Source organism: Enhydra lutris, unplaced genomic scaffold (assembly GCF_002288905.1).
Source record: "Enhydra lutris kenyoni isolate GAN:26980312 unplaced genomic scaffold, ASM228890v2 scaffoldscaffold55, whole genome shotgun sequence".
Classification (NCBI taxonomy): Eukaryota; Metazoa; Chordata; class Mammalia; order Carnivora; family Mustelidae; genus Enhydra; species Enhydra lutris.
Window position 1 is genome coordinate 5,692,071 of NW_019154139.1, and position 15,867 is coordinate 5,707,937.

Consider the following 15,867-nt stretch of genomic DNA (forward strand, 5'->3'; position numbering starts at 1 on the left):
CCGCGCCCGCCCCACCCCCCGCGGCCCGGCGGCCGGCGCCCATTGGCCGGCCGCGTGAAGAGCCCCGCCCCCCCGGCAGTCGCGGGCCAATGAGCGCACGGCTGTCAGCTCGTCAGCCGCGCCGGCTGGGCGGCTGGGAGCCCGAGCGGTGGCCGAGGAGCCAGCAGCCAGGAGCGCTCGCCGAGCGGCCGGTCGCAGGGTTCCCCGCGCCCCGCACGCCCGCACGCCCGGCCGGCACGGCCAGGCTCGCAGCGAGCATGGGCGCCGCGGCCGTGCGCTGGCACTTGTGCGTGCTGCTCGTCCTGGGCGCGCGCGGGCGCCTGGCGGGGGGCAGCGGGCTCCCAGGTAAGCCCCGAGCGGCCGGGCGGCCGGGCGGCGGGCGCGGGGCGGCGGCGGGGTCCCGGGTGGGCCCCCGCCCCGCGCCGTCGAGGGGGCTGCAGCCCGCGCGGCCCCGCGCCCCGCCCCGCCTCTTCTCAAAGTAACTTCTGGGGCCGACGCCGGGCGCCCCTTCCCCGAAGCCCGGCGCCCCGGGGGGGGCTCCGGGAACCCGGCGGGGCCGCAGCAGGGGCGGGACGGGCTGGGGCCCCCGGGAGAGGGAGTGCGAGGGCGGGAGGAAGAAAGAAAGCGCGACGACCGGTGGAGGGGAGCCCCGGCGCTCAGAGCGCAGGCGAGAGGGAGTGGGGACCCTGGAGCCTGACGGGCGCTCCCCCAGGGAAGAGGGGCGTGCGGGCGGAAGGAGGCCCAAGGGGGAGACGGAGAGGAGGGGAGCCGGGGGAAAGGACTGACCTAGAGAGAAAGGGGATGGGGGGAGGCGGTGGATCGGGGGACGGATGAACGGGAAAAGAGGCACGGAGGGAACACACAAAAGGACACAGAAAGAACCCGGAGAAAGACAGACACGGAGAGTAGGGAGGAGAACAGAAGACCGGAGGGGAAGGAGGAAACCCAATGGAGAGAGAAGGAGGCAAATGGGCAGCTGGAAGGAAAAACACAGATAAAGGGAGATGTGAGGCACGGACTAAGGGATGGGAAGGGAGAGAGAGGAGCAGAGAAAGAGACGAGAAGACTGGGGGTGGGGGATAGGGAGGGAGCAAGACAGACGGATGGGAAAGACAGAAGTGGACAAGGCTGGAAAGGGATGGGCAGACAGACAGTCAGACAGGACTGGAAGGGCAGAGGGACTGACACAGAGCGAAGGAGATGGATGGGAACCAGAGGGGGGGAGACGAAGCTTGGGACCGAGGGGAGGAGGCCCAGGAGAGGGCGGCAAGAGGCACTGAAGGAAGAAACGGGATCATCCCGGATCCCAAGCATTTGGGGCATGGTTTGGGCAGGGCAGAAGAGGCTAGCAGCGCAGGGGAGGGGGGCAGGATTTCACAGGAGCTCCCCAGCACCCTCTCCCTCCCCTCCCACTCTCTTGGTTGTCTGGCAGGGGTGCTCCCACAAAGCGGAAAGCAGTGTCTCCTCCCACAGCTTGCTTCGGAGGAGTTTCCTCCCTCTCTCCTTGAGGGGTGGGGGGGAGTACTCTGCCTGCTTCTGCTGTCCTTGGCTTTCTCTGGACACCCCTCCCCCCAGCTACCATGCTGGGCTCCCCAAAGTCTGTGTTTGGTGGCATAGAAATCTATTCCTGGGAGTCGCTCCCTGAGGATGCCAGGCGTTTAAACTCTTCCCGAAGCTGGAGCCCCTGGAGGCTGGGCCCTGCGGCCCTCAGCCCCCACTGTGTCTGTGGGTGTCTCTCTCAGACTTTAGGATCCTTTGCCCTTGTTTGGCTATTTTCACGTGTGCCTCTCTCTACCTCTCTGTCCCTCCTCTGTGTCTGTGTGTCCCAGCCCCTGAAAGCCTTGTGCTGTGACACAAACCAGTCAAAGCAAGCAGTGGGAGGCCAAGGAAGGGCTGGGCTCCCTCTGGAGGGAGTCCCCAGCCCTGGGCAGGGAGCAAGGTTAGACCAGGGGAAAAAATGGCCTTGGCTCCTCTCCCTCTCCCCAGCCCCCACCTAAAGACTTGTTTAGAAGATGTGTAGGGAGGTGTCCCGCCCCCCCCCCCCCCCACACCAGTCCCATGGCTAAGGTTCATCCATTTCCCTTCCCACGAGGTTACCTGCCTAGTTCAGAGATTAGGGATACAGGGCAAAGGGGGCTCCAGAACCCCAGGCAGTTTCCCTCCCCTCATTTCTGTGCACTGACCCTTGGGATGTGCATCTGTGGCCCGTTTTCCCTGCTGGTCCTATCTCAGAAGTGGCCCTACGCCTCCCAACTGGAAGGATGCTGACTGGCCCTCCCTGGCCTCTGACTTCCTGCTCTGGAGACCGTGCTCAGCCTGCACGGGCATCCCTGTGTTGTCACTTCCCCAGAAGGAGATGTTCTGCTGGTCTGACATTCCCACTGGTCCCTGACCATTTGGTGGCTGGCTCTGGCCCGTTCCTGGCTCCTGTTCCACCTTCCTTGGGGCAGCTGTAGAGGACGGGCTGCTGACCTGATCAGATATGACCACCCTGAAAAGTGACACCACCTGCTGTGCGTGTGTGTGCATGTGTATGTGCGTTCGTGTGCATGCCTGTGTAGGAAACTTTTGCTCTTAGGCTTCTTGCTGATGCCTCTCTTCCTTTGGGGGAGGCTGCAGCCCTTAGAGACTTAGAGAGAAGTTTTGTTCTTTTAGAGAGACCCCCCACAGATTTAGAACCCCGATGCCAGCCAGGGGAGTAATTCAGATTGGACAGTCTTGAGAACCAGACAGTTCAGGGGAAGGCTGGGGTCAGGAAGAGAGGAGGTCTCTCCAGGACTTCCCCAGCCTTGCCCTTGAGTGACTGCCTTTGGAGTAGATGCTGAGGTTTCCCTGTGCTGCCCTTCTGGGCCCTTCTATCTGTCATCCATCTGTATTTTATTCGTGGCTAGCTGGAAGTAACAAGGCCCATAGAAAGCTCTGGATCTGAGCTCTAGTCTCTGCCCCTCATGAGCTACTGACCTACAACAGACCTCTCTGGGCCTCAGTTTTCTCATCTATAACCCAGATTATAACTAAAGTTCTTCTGGCTGTGCTATCCTGTGTCCCGAGGGTCCTTTGCCCTCATTGAGCTCTGTGCTATGTGTGTGTATGTGGGAGAGAGCGAGAGAGAGATGGGCAGAGTGAGAGAGAGATAGACAGAAACACAGGATCTATCTTGCTCTACTTCGGCCAACAGCTATTCCAAACCGAAGGTGTAAGTGTGTGAGTTAGGATGGGAGGTGGGGAGTGCCAGGAGCCCTCAAAACCTAGACTGAACTCAAGTTTGGAATTTGGGATCTGAGAGCCAGGTCCTAGGTGTCTAAGGTGGAGAGGAGAGAGGATGGGGAGGTCAGAACCACGGGTGAGCTGGGTCAGCCCTGCTGAGGGTGTGGCTCTGTGGTTGGCCACTGCAGTCTGAGGCCTGGAAACTGGGTGAAGAATCCTCGATTTCCACAGCCTTGGGGCTGAGAGGGGTGAGATCACCCACCCTGGGCCTCCTGGCTTGGCCGCTGCTCCGGGCTCCATTCTAGCCTTGGTTTCCCGCCCCCACCCCACCCCCACTGTAACCTAAAGGGGATAGATTTAAATTCCTCCAAGGCCCTTCTGGCTCTGAATTCTAGAATAAGGAGAGTAGAGAAGGGATGATGCTTGTGGGGAGAGCGAGACACACAGAGAGGCTTTCCTGGCGGTGCTCCTAAGCCTCGGTTTTGTCATCTCTCCTGCGGGAGTAATGGATCGACTTGATAGGACCATCGTGAAAATTAAATGGGAGGCCACATTCAGGTGGCATTGTGTCTGGCACAGAGTAGCTGCCCCCAAAATGCTACCAGTCACCATTCGTCACACCGGGTTGTCGTGTGATGGCTATTACTGTTAATTACCCCAGCGATCAATGGAAGGTAGAGGACGGAAGGAGCTCCCTGCCCCCCAGCCACCGCGGCCTGCCCGTCCGACCCCCTCTGACCGGACCACATCTCACCAGTTGTTTCCCCCACCCACCCCAGGGCCAGTCGACGTGGACGAGTGCTCGGAGGGCACAGATGACTGCCACATCGATGCCATCTGCCAGAACACACCCAAGTCCTACAAATGTCTCTGCAAGCCGGGCTACAAAGGGGAAGGCAGGCAGTGTGAAGGTGAGCCCAGCCTGGCCCTCCTGGCCGGACCCCGGGGCCGCCACGGCCGCCGTACGTGGCCGATGGCCAGCCCGTGGCGTGCCAGCAGCGCAGACCTCACTCGGCTGTGGGAGGGAGCCGGGGGCTTCTTGGGAAGCTAAGCTGCTTCCCTGGAGGGAGGAATCTGGAGTCACGGGGTACTTGACTCACCCGGGAATTGAAACTTTTGTTTTATTTTAAATGAGATGAAGTGTTGACTGGCACGTTCATCCTTCTTGTCTCTGACTGGATATGTGTGGGGTAAAGGCCTGGGGTAACCCTCCCCCAGGTCCCTAACTTTGAAACCACCCACCCCACCCCATGTGGCTGTAGCTTCCTCAAAGGACCTGCTTAGTAGCCAGCCACAGCTTTCATGGGCTGGCTCAGGTACGAGAGCTTGGGTGAAGACATACATCTGTGCCATGTCTGTCTGTCCAGCCTTTCTTCCCTGCACCTGGGATTTGGGTTTGACTATCTGGTGCTGGAAACTCCCTCCCTGGCAAGCTGAAAGTCAGAGAGAGAGGAGCGGCCTTGGCTGTCCTTGGAAGCAGGACGGCCCAGGCTGGATGGAACTCATGGGATCATCTGTCAGGGAGGGGCTGTGTGGCCATTCTGTGTTGTTCTGGAGAACCCCATCATCAGGGAGCTGGAAGCCGCCCTCTCGGTGTCCCGCATTCATACCCGGCTGAGAATCGTTGCTCCGAATCTTCCCTGTCTGTCCCCACTTTGCAGACGAGGAAAGCTGAGGCCCCGAGAGCAACAATCCCCCAGGTCCCACAGGGCATGGCAAGCACTGAACCCCAGGACCCTGGACTCCCCCTCCATGGCTCCCTAGCTTCTTGTTTGCTTCTCCCCACGCCCTGCCAGCTCACTTTCGCAAAGCACGAAATTCGTATTAGGAAAGCGACCCATGAGAGTATGATGGGGGCCCATTCCTTCTCTTTAAAGCTTTGTAGGTGCTGGAGCTTTGTGGGAGATGCAGATATGCCTCCTTAGAACGCTGACACGATTCATCCGTCTCACTTGCTGGTATCTCTCAGGGCTGAGGGCTGGGCAGTTGGCAATGGTCTGCATCGTGCCTGCTTTGGCCACATCTCTGGCCTTGCTTGGGGCCCAGAAGCCTGAGTGGGGAGCTGGCGCATACCCACAGACCTCTGGAAGGAGGTCCGGCTGGAGTCAGATAGACCAGGTCTTGAGCAAAGAGCCTGGTGGCACGGGCTGGCCCCCCTGCTGGCAGGGCCTGGAGGTTCCAAGTGGCACGTGTGAGGCTCTAACATGACCGTTTTCTGACTCTCTGCTCCCTGCTCCAGGCACAGTGCTCTGGCAAGGGAGGGCCAAGGGCAGCCCTCTATCTCTGCTTGTTTAAGCCACTGACCCAGCCTGTTCCTCCTCCAGCCCAGCTCCTTAGGGTCCCTTCCTGCTGTCCCCAGGCCTGGAGGCCCACACTTTTTCTTCTGCCTGTTTCCCTGATGTCCTCCAGAGTCCAGCTTTAGCTCTCCACTCTGCCTGAGCCCAGGCTGGGGGTTAGACTTGCTGGCTCAGGGTAAGAATGAGAGAGGAGGAGGCTTGTGAATGTGCCTCTGGAAATGCCAGGGGCCTCCATGTCTTGCTAGTCTGGCTCTGGCTTCTGCCCCTCATTTCCTGAAACCCCAAATGGCCCTCGTGTCCTGGCCACACACCCACACACCAAGCCGCTCCATGTTTCTGGCCTCAGCACAGGTCTTCCCCTTACCAGGAGCTCCTTTTCTACCCTTTGTGTCCTGGCCAATTCCTAATCAGGCTTTAGATTTGCCTCCTCTGGGAAGCCTTCCTTGATACCTCTGCTTCTACACACATAAACACACACACACACACACACACACACACACACACACACACACACGGCCACATTAAGTGCTTTTCTCCATCATAGCACTTTTTTTTTTTTTTTTTTAAGATTTATTTCTTTCTTTGGGGGAAGTAGAGGGAGTGAGAATGTCAAGCAGACTCCATGCTGAGCACAGAGCCAGAATTGGGGCGAGGGAGTGATCTCATGACCCCGAGATTATGACCTGAGCTGAAACCAAGAGTCAGACACTTAACTGACCGCGCCACCCCATGCCCCCCTCAGAGCACTGCTGCCTTCGGATATAATTATGTGTCTTGTTCTCCTGCTGAATGGTGAGCCCATTTGAGGGCTGGCGATGGGCTCAGCATTGAGGCCCACCACACAGCAGCTATCCAACTTGGGCTCACAGTGAGCCCCCAGACTACCTTTCAGGCTTGTCCCCATCTTCCCCGCTCTGGGGGGCAGAGCCTGGCATGAGCATGGGTGTGCAGAAAATGTTTAGTCTGAGTTGGCTCTCTTTTGCCCAGACTGGAGTTCCTGGGAGGTGAGGAGCCACGTAGATAGAAACTGCCCACAGAGAGGCTGTGCGGGCGGCAGGGAAGGGGTGTGCTGGGGCCATGGGAGGACTCGCTCTCGTCACAATGTCCTCTCCACCCTGTCTAATGGCAGAGGAAAGCAAGAACGGGCCCAGCCTCTGGGCGGGAATCGGTTGCAGCCCACCTCCGACGTGAAAGTCTAGGTGGTCGTTTGCCCTCCCGCCTCAGTTTCTCCTTTGGTTGTATGGCCCCAAAATACCCCTCACCGTAAGCCTTCCTGAAGATGGAATGAAATGCCGGCAGTGAACCCCAGGCCTGCCCGTCACGGTGCCTGGCTCGTGATAGGCACTCAGGGTAAAGTTTGCGCTCAGTACACAGTTGACAGTGCCGTTGTTGCCACTGTCACCCTCTCTGTCTTATGTTCTCACCACCTCTCACTGAGGCTGCGGGCTGGGAGAGGTGGTGTGAACAGACTCCTTTAATGATGGCTTCAATGGTGACGACCTTTGAAAATGGTTCCGTGCAGCCCACCTTGGGCAATAATGACAGCGCCACCCAGCCCTTCTCCTCAAGGAGCTCTGGATCTGGGTCAGGCCACATGAGCTGAAATTACACATGCATAGAAATTCTTCATCAACAAGGTCCTATAGGTAGTAAGTCGGTACCTGTGGAGTCGCCTTGTTAACAGTATGAAGACTGGGGTGCCCGGGGGTGGGGAGGTCTCAGTCGTTAAGCATCTGCCTGCGGGTCAGGTCATGACCCCGGGATCCTGGGATCGAGCCCCACCTTGGGCTTCCTGCTGAGCAGGGAGCCTGCTTCTCCCTCTGCCCCACTCACTACTCGTGTTTTCTCTCTCTCTCTCTGAAATAAAGTATAAAATAAAATCTTTTAAAAAAGAAAAGTATGGAGACTAGTCATCAAGAACTGAGAGGACACCATTTGGCCACTCACTCCCTATACCTTCTGTAAGGGTTTCTGGGGACCTGAGTGGACACTGTTCCACTGGCACTGAGGTTTTTCTCACCCCTAAGGATAGGCATCAGTCGGAATTAATGGAGCCCACTGGAGTGTTCCCCCATGGGCCATCAGATCCCCCACCAGTTCCCCCAGGAGGACCATACAGAGATTTCTGGAGGCTTTGAAATCTGGAGGGGCTGGCAGATCACGTGCAGTGGTAGCCTGAGGGAGCTTGGAGGTCGTCCAGATGTTCATTCACCTCCTTGGTTTACAGATGGGAAAATGGAGGCCTGAGGAGGCAGGGATCTTGTCTAGGTTGGGACTAGAGCCCAGGTCTGGTAGGCCCAGTTCTCATACTGCTGCCTGTGGCTCTCTGCTCTGGGAAGTGGGATAGATGGTCAGTAGGCCATTGGGCACAGTGATCAAAGCATGGACTCTGGACCCAGACGTCTTGGGTTCACATCCTGCCCGTGTAGACCGCACAGGTTACTCAACTCCGTTTGTCTATATAATAGAGGTAACAATAATATCTACTTCACAGAGATAGTGTGAGAATTAGGTGGGATAACGTGCATAAAGCACGTTGAACATAGCCTGGTACTTAGCATAAAGCTATTTGAACATAGCCTAGTACTTAGGACACACTGTGTGAGCTTTACCTGCTGTTCCTGTGATTATGGTGGTCATGGTGGTGGTGACAGTGGTGATGATGGTGATGGTGGTGGTGATGGTGGTGGTGATGGTGGTGCTGGTTGTGATGATAGTGATGACGTTGATGGTGATGGTGGTGATGATGTGATGGTGGTGATGGTGATGGTGATGATGGTGATGGTGATGATGGTAGTGATGATGATGGTGTTGGTGGTGATGATGGTGATGATGTGATGGTGGTGATGATGGTGGTGATGGTGATGGTGGCAATGATGGTGATATTGATCGTTGTCATCATGTTGATGTTGATGCCTCATGATAATGTTGGTCATAATATTGTTCAGTATATGAAAAGGGGTAAAACTTTGTCTTTTTCCAACAGTTGCCAGGATCTAAAATGGCTGGGAAATGGAAATGGGGTGTTCTGGCTCATGGACTATTCAGATAAACCATACACGTATGTCCATATCCCCATAGAGTTGTACAGACACGTTGGCCATTCACAAATGACCATTCACCAAGAACGCACGATAAAAATTACAAGTGAGAGAAGGCCTTCCTTTGCTCCACAAAACCTACTGCTGGGCTGGCAAACAGGCTGCCCTGTTCTGCCAGAGCAGACACCGGTAATCGATCCCAGCCCCCGGCCCCAGGCGGCAATTTCCACCTTAGAGGAAACCCATTTCCCTCCCCAGGCCCTTTCATCCCAGATGCTGAGCCGGTGTGAGGCTGGGCAGAGGCTGGGGTTGGAGTCTTGGGGGAGCGAGCACCCCATCCTGCACATCTGACAGACTTTGCCCTTCACGGTGATAAGCACAGAGGACAGATTCTCCACAAAGTGTGCTCAGAGAGCGTGACTTCCACAAGCTCACTAGTTCTTCACGGGAAATGGATCCAGGTTAGGGGAACCCCTGAGAGGGGCCAACTGGGCCTCTCATACCCTTAACTGCTTCACCCCGAAGCTGCTGCTGGCGATGAAAACCCCTTCAGCAAAGCCAGCAGCTTAGGCAGCCTGTCCCCCTCCCCAAGTCCAAGGACAGTTTCTCATCCCTGTTGCAAGTCCATCTTGCCACGTGGCCAGTGCATGTGTGACGATGAGCAGGCTTCCACACAGGGGGCTTGCCGTCGCCAGGCTGAGGTGCCTCAGAGGGTTCCGAAAGGCTCCAGGCAAGGCTGAGGAAAAATCCGTGTTTTCTTGGTGATATGTGCCTTGAAAGACCCTGAAGTAACTCCAGGTATACTCATGGATGTGCATGGTTAGAAGGGACTGGAAAGGGGGTCCAGGGGAGCCCCCATGCTCTACAGATGACCAGCGCTCTCTGTCACCCTCCCCGTCCCACACACCCCTCCGCTTGTGTCCATTTGTCTCTGCACTTATGTTTCCCTGTGTCTCCTCCCACAATGTGGGCTCTGCAAGGACAGTGTCTGTGACATGTTCTGCTCCACCCCTGGAAGCCAGTGCTGGGCCTGGCCCAGAATTTGGAAAGCATCTGTTGAGCGAAAGGGTGGAGGGTGAGTTTCAGCAGTTACTTCTTCCAGGAAGCCTTCCATGCTGCCCATGTTAGCTGTGAGCATCCCTCCTTCAGAGTGCCTGTGACACTGGGTTGCAATGACCCACGTGACTTCATTTAGGGCAGGGTCCAGAGCAAGCATCAGTGGGTAGTGAGTGATCATTATAAATCCCAGGGACACCAGGAAAAGTCTCACAGAGCCTCCAGCTTCTGGGGGGTTTTATAGGTGAGGAAGCTGAGGCCTGACAAGGGAAGGGGTTAGTGTGAGGACATCTGGTGTAGGCCAGTGGCAGAGTGAGGTTGGGGTACTTGGACCCAGGGAGGTCAGTCTCTGGCCAGGTCACCCCGCTGAGAAGCCACAGGGCCTAGACCCAACCCTAGGCATCCATAAGGTCCTGGCCATGGTGCAGGCCCCCAGCAGCCTGTCTGAACAAAGTGGGAAGAGTTCCTTAGCTCTGGAGTCAGAAGAGACTGCAGAGACCATTTCCTTTATTCATATCGCCCCTTTGCTGCCACCAGCTCATCTGAGCCAGGCTCTGTGAATGCGAGTGGCTGGAAGGACACCACCCATCTATGTAGCTGAGAGAGGACATTCCTCAGGCTGAGCCTGGCACTCAGCTAATGCCTTTGAGCTGCTGTCGTTCTCAGCCTTTCCCTCCCTGACCACACCACAGCATCACTCATTTTTCGATTCCTCAAACTTGCCAGTTCCTTCCTACCGCAGGACCTTTGCACATTCTATTTCCTGCCTCTTTTCAATAAGCTAAGCCTATGCATCCCCCAGCTCACCATACCCCTATGCTGGCCTCCTGGTCTGAATTAGTCAGGCCTGTTTTTGCTCCTTTGGCTGAGGGAGCAGGCCAGGGGTGAGGAGGGGGCATTTCATCCCTTTTAAATGCTTCAACTCATTTAACCTTAATTGCTTTGTTTTCATAGACATTTACTAAGGAAAAGGACCAAATTATAGCTTGAATTGGGTCCTACTAATCTTAATTAAAAGCTCTCGTTTATAATCAGGACCAGGCCCCAAACGAGGAGAAAACTGCCCTCAAATGGCTTGTTTAAATAACTAAGACCCTCTTGATAATCACTGTTTAGTCTGAACCAGCCGTGCACATCACCCCTTCTATGTGTACTTAATTTTTTGGACTTATTTACTCAAGTGGTTTATTCCACTTGCAAGTTCCAACTCGGGCCTTTTCCAGAATGCTATAATTAAAACTCTTGGGGGAAATAACCTTTTGTTTTGGCCACAGAATATCAAATGTATTATTATTTTCCCCTTTTTTTATGCAAAGGGGAAAAAATGACAACCTGTGGGCATCAGAGATCACAAAATTAGCATGTATGTAATGAATGTAAATAGCCACTTCCTGAATTTTGTATCCCCACTGCCTCCTTGTCAGTCACTGAAGTCAGGTAGATTACAGGGTATGGTATTAAGCATTTTAACAAAACTCCTAATAACAAACCCGGTGATCTGTTTAGTTTAAGATCAGAAACTTAAAAACACACACACACACACACACACACACACACAAAACTTGAAACCAATCGGCCTTTTTAGGGAATAACCTCTACGACCTTATTAAGTCACTTTCCTCATCATTATTGCACACTTTATTGAAACTCCAGATAAAAATCTGCTTTTGGGGAGGCCAGGAAAGGCAGTAGGAGGTGGGCTGCGGGGGTGGGGGAGAGGAGGGGAAATTCTTCTTCAAGTCTTAAAACGTGCAATTATACATGCTAATGTGTGAGCCCCACTGAAGATGAAAGCCCTCTCGTCCAGCAGACCAGCAGGCAGGAAGAAGTCAGATGTGACTTAAAATTCCAAGTTGCTGTCAGCTAGCAGTTAGATGGCATTGCTTCCAAGGGGGCCCAGTTCTGTTGCAGAGATTGGGCTTGGAATTTTCCTTTTCAGAAGGAAAAATGAAAATGTCATGCCACTGGTATTTAAGCATTGGAGGCAAGTTCGCCTCCCCGAGCCTCAGTGTACCCATCTGTAAAATGCATCCACTGGGCTAGATTCAGCTTAGCATTGAGAATGTTCACTGAGCACCTACTCTGTGCCAGACTTGGTGCCGAGGCCAAGACATGTTTTCCTGACCTCACTGGTCCATGGGAGAGTCGGGACTGGGACTGGGAAAGACGTGAACATAAGCCAGTGTGGGAAGTGCAGCCGTGAAAACGCAGACCAGACTGGGGGCAAAGAATAGAGAGCACGGATCTCTGCCTTGGGAGGGAAGAAACTGGAGAGGCTCCCCGGAGAGGCGTTGGTCAGGAAAGCAGACGTTCCTTCCAGCTCTGATGGTCCGGGAAGCCATCTGCAGTTGAATGCAGAGGGCTTTTTTGGGCTCGGCTGACTCAGTAAGTCCAGTAAGTGACTGAACCTTCCAGAGGCCTGGTTCCTGATCCAGCTGGTCAGAACAATGGCACCTGCCTGGTAGGGGTGCATTTGAGCAGAGGTGGGAGGAGGAGGGAGCGTGTATGGAAGGCAGACCAGGGCCTGCGTTTTCCTTTTCCTCTAAATCCCCATTTCTCCTAGGGTTAGAGGGTCTCTCCCCTGCCCCCACCCCTGCAGTCCCAGCCTCTGTCCCGGGCGGCAGGCCCCTCTCTGCCCCTTCCTCTGGGCTCTCTCTCCTCCTCCTGGCCGCTTCTTATTACAGTGGCTGTATTTGTTTTTCCATCTGAGGAATGCTAACCAGAAAAAACCATTATTTCTAAGAAAATAAACTACGGGCCTGTCGGCCTTTGGGATGCTACTGAAAGGGATGGCAGCCTTCCCCCAAGGCCTTGAGACAAAGAGGGCCAGAGGGCTTGTGTGTGCGGGCAAGGTCACGGGGCCTCGGAGGGGCTCCGAGGGGGTCCTCCAGATGGGCCAGGGCTGCAGTCCTGGGAGGAGAGAGTTTAAGAGCGCAGCCAGCCAGCCAGCTTGGACTCTGGCCTGGCTAATAACAGCTCTGGTATCTATCACTCCCCACTCCCTTCTAGGGTTCCGGGATGTACTCCTTTCTCCTGGAGCCACCCTCCTCCTGTCTGGACCTCCTGCCCCTTGTCCCAGGGGGAGTAGAGCTAGGCGTAGGTCTGTGGAGAATTGGGTACAAGCCCGGTCTGACCTGCGGGGGGTGGGGGGGTCTGTGGGCCTCTTGGGCCCTAGCAGTCTGACTGCAGAGTTCAGGGCCAGAGCTAAATCACATGGCCCCCCACGACCCCATGCCCTGGTGGGCACCTCCTTCTTCAGCATCCTCCTTGCCATGATGGTGCCTAATGCTGGCTTAGTCTCTGGGGGTGGCAGATGGACTCAGGCTGGACTGTTAGTCTCTTGTCCCTTCCCACTGGCAGCCCCGTAGATAAACCTGGGCCTGGCTGGTGTGTTGGCAGAGGAAGCTCTCCTTAGATGAATTTGTCTGCGTCTGGGTCATGGTCCCCCATCAGGCTGGCAGCTTCTTGTGGCCAGGGTCTGACCTGGGCTTGGGGGGCCAGCCTGGAGAAGGTGTTGGTACAGGAGGGAAGAAGGCAGGGAGGCGGCTTGATCCTCAGCAAGAACTAGGGGCCCTGACTTCCTGGGTCACGGAGACGGGGAAATTCTCCAGAGGACTGTGTCAAGGCTAGGAGGGCAGAGTCTGGAACCAGCCTGCCTGAGCTCCCGTACTGGCTTCACCTCTTACCAGCTGGGTGATCTCTGAGCTCTCTGAGGATGCGTTTCTTTTTCTGTGATAAGGGAACTTCAGCCTTCTTGCTTGGGCTATGGTGAGGGGTAAGGCACTTGCAACTGAGTTGGTGTCTGGCGGGGAGTTGCCACTGCTTTGCTGTGTGTTGGAGAGAAACTGCACGGGGCATTTGGAGAGAGAAAGAAGGAAAGACGACTGTGCCGGGCCAGCTCAGGTTGGCCTGAGGCCTGAGCCCACGGGGCGGCCCCAGAGAGTCGAGCCTTGGGTTCAAGTTGCTGTCTGCCCCTGACTTGCTGATAAGCTTAGAGCCTCAGTGCCCCTCTCTGGGCTCGGTTTCCCCTTATAAAATCTGGTGGGGGCATCGGAGAAGTTCGTGGGGGGTACCGGCTTACCCACTCTGAGTGGCAGCTCAGGCTTTCCGGCAGCTACATGTGTCTGAGTGTCCTGCTGTTGTGTTCACAGGTGGTTGGGCCTGGGCAGCAGCCCCTTGGAGCTTGCAGTTTGGGGGGCTTGGGGGGCTTCTCGGTTTGGGCTTCTCCCCTGCCTTTTGCTAAGGTGACAGGAGAACGGCCATGCCTATAATGGGCAGAGGGGAGGGGTGGGAGCCTCAACTCTGAGTCGGCAGCCTGGGACACCTCCTCACTTCCATCTAGAACATTCTGACAGATCAGCTTTCCTTTGACCAGATTGCTTTGAGGTCCTTGAGGCTTGATGTCAGAGTCTGGGAACAGCCCACCCCCCGCCAGCAAAAGATTCCGGGCCTTTTTGAGGGAGAAAGGGAATAATCACCTGGTTAGTTTCGTGGGAAAATTCCACCTGGAGCTTGAGAGCTGCACACCCACCGTGACCCACCGTGAGACCACACCAGGCAGGTGCATTTGAGGTCAATTCAGAATAAGCATCCTGCGTTGTCCCTGCAGCCAGCACAGTGCCAGGGACCCAGCCAGTGCAACAGATAGCATTGATGACATTAAGTTTTTTAAAATTGTAAACATCTGGGGTGCCTGGGTGGCGCAGTTGGTGAAGCGGCTGACTCTTGATTTTTGGCTCAGTTCATGATCTCGGGGTCATGAAATTGAGCCCCATGTCAGGCTCCGCGCTGGGTGTGGAGCCTGCCTAAGACTTTTTCTCTCTCCCTCTCCCACCCCCTGCTTGTGCACACTCATGCTCTCTCTTTTCTCTAAAAAAAAAAAATATATATATATATATATATATATGTACATGTATGTACATATATATAGTAACAACCTTATTGAGATATAATTCACGTACCATGCAATTCACTCATTGAAAGTGTACAGTTCAGTGATTTCTAGTATATTTACAGAGCTGTGTCCCCATCACCAAGTCAATTTTAGAAACTTTTTATTATCCCAAAAAGAAACCTGCACCCCTTCGCCATCGCTCCCCAGCTCCCCAGCCCAAGAAAACCACTCATCTATTTTCTGTCTCGACAGATTTACTTATTCTGGAGACTTCATATAAATGGAATCTTACAATATATGGTCCTCGGTGACTAAGACAGCATTAACTTGGAAGTCCGGTATCCTGACCCCCTTTCTGGTTCCACCTGTCTTAGCTGTGTGATCTCAGGCAGGGGAGGTAACCTGTCTGGGTCTTGGTCTCCCTTGCCACGAAATAAAGATGCTGGTATGCGCTTCTCAGGGTGGTCATGGGTGAGGGGCCAGCGTACCATTTACATGCGGGGGGAGGGGGTCGGTCAACGGAGGCTCGTTCATTTGTTCAGTGTGGAGTACACTCTGGTTGAGCACATTCTGCTCCTTCTAAAGCTCACACTGAACAGAACACAGTTCTTGCCCCCGTGGAACTCACAGCCCCAAAAGACGGGTACATGGCAAGCAAGAGTAATGGTGCAGTCCATTTATGGGGCTCTGGGGTCCAGAGGATGAGGAGGAGTCAGGTCTGCCAGGGAATCGGCACAGGTAGCAGGTAGGAGATGATGCTGGGGCTCAGCCTGCAGATGGTCAGAGGTGTCTGTGAAGAAGAAGGATCCTCAGGCGAGGGCACGGCGTGAGCAGAAGTGTGGTGGCCCCTGGGGGAGGTCGGCAAGCCACTCGGACCCCATGGTCATTGGGGATCACGAGGTAGGCAGTGGGGAGGGTCTTCCCACCCTCTGGCTGAGCCATGGTCATTGTGCGCAGTGAGGAATGAAAAAGTATATAGATGTGTGTTGGTTTTGCGTGACCTTTGACCTTTCCCATAATTAACTGCTGGGCCCACTTCTGGCATTGTCTCCGCAGAAGGGAAACCTGCCAGGGGTCCACAGAGAGCCGCGTCTCATTACTCAATCATTACAAACCCAGAGCTTAACCCTGTGCCACCGGAGACAGGAGGCTTAATCCTTCCTGCTAGGCGGCCCGCGAAACTACCTTCCCCTGAGCGTAATTAGCCAACAAACCGGATTAAGATTTATTCACCAATAAGGACTCAACTTCCTAAGCCATACATCTCTCCCAGAATGGTTGCCTGATCTGAGGAGTGCACGATTTTTCTTAAAGCCCCCAGACAAAGAAGAGAGGCTAGAGCCCAGCCAAGGAAGGGGCCTTTGCGAGAACA

General features: G+C 55.1%; 1 protein-coding gene across 2 annotated transcripts in view; it reads left to right on the plus strand.

The window, feature by feature from the left end:
• Positions 1-257: 257 nt before the first annotated feature.
• The window catches only part of LOC111157667 (signal peptide, CUB domain and EGF like domain containing 1), a 138,899-nt gene continuing 123,289 nt past the window's right edge, over positions 258-15,867 (plus strand). For both annotated transcript variants that reach the window (XM_022519283.1, XM_022519284.1), the window contains exons 1-2: positions 258-345; positions 3,987-4,118. In XM_022519283.1, the coding sequence (XP_022374991.1) occupies positions 258-345; positions 3,987-4,118 (220 nt within the window). The remainder of the gene's footprint in view (positions 346-3,986; positions 4,119-15,867) is intronic.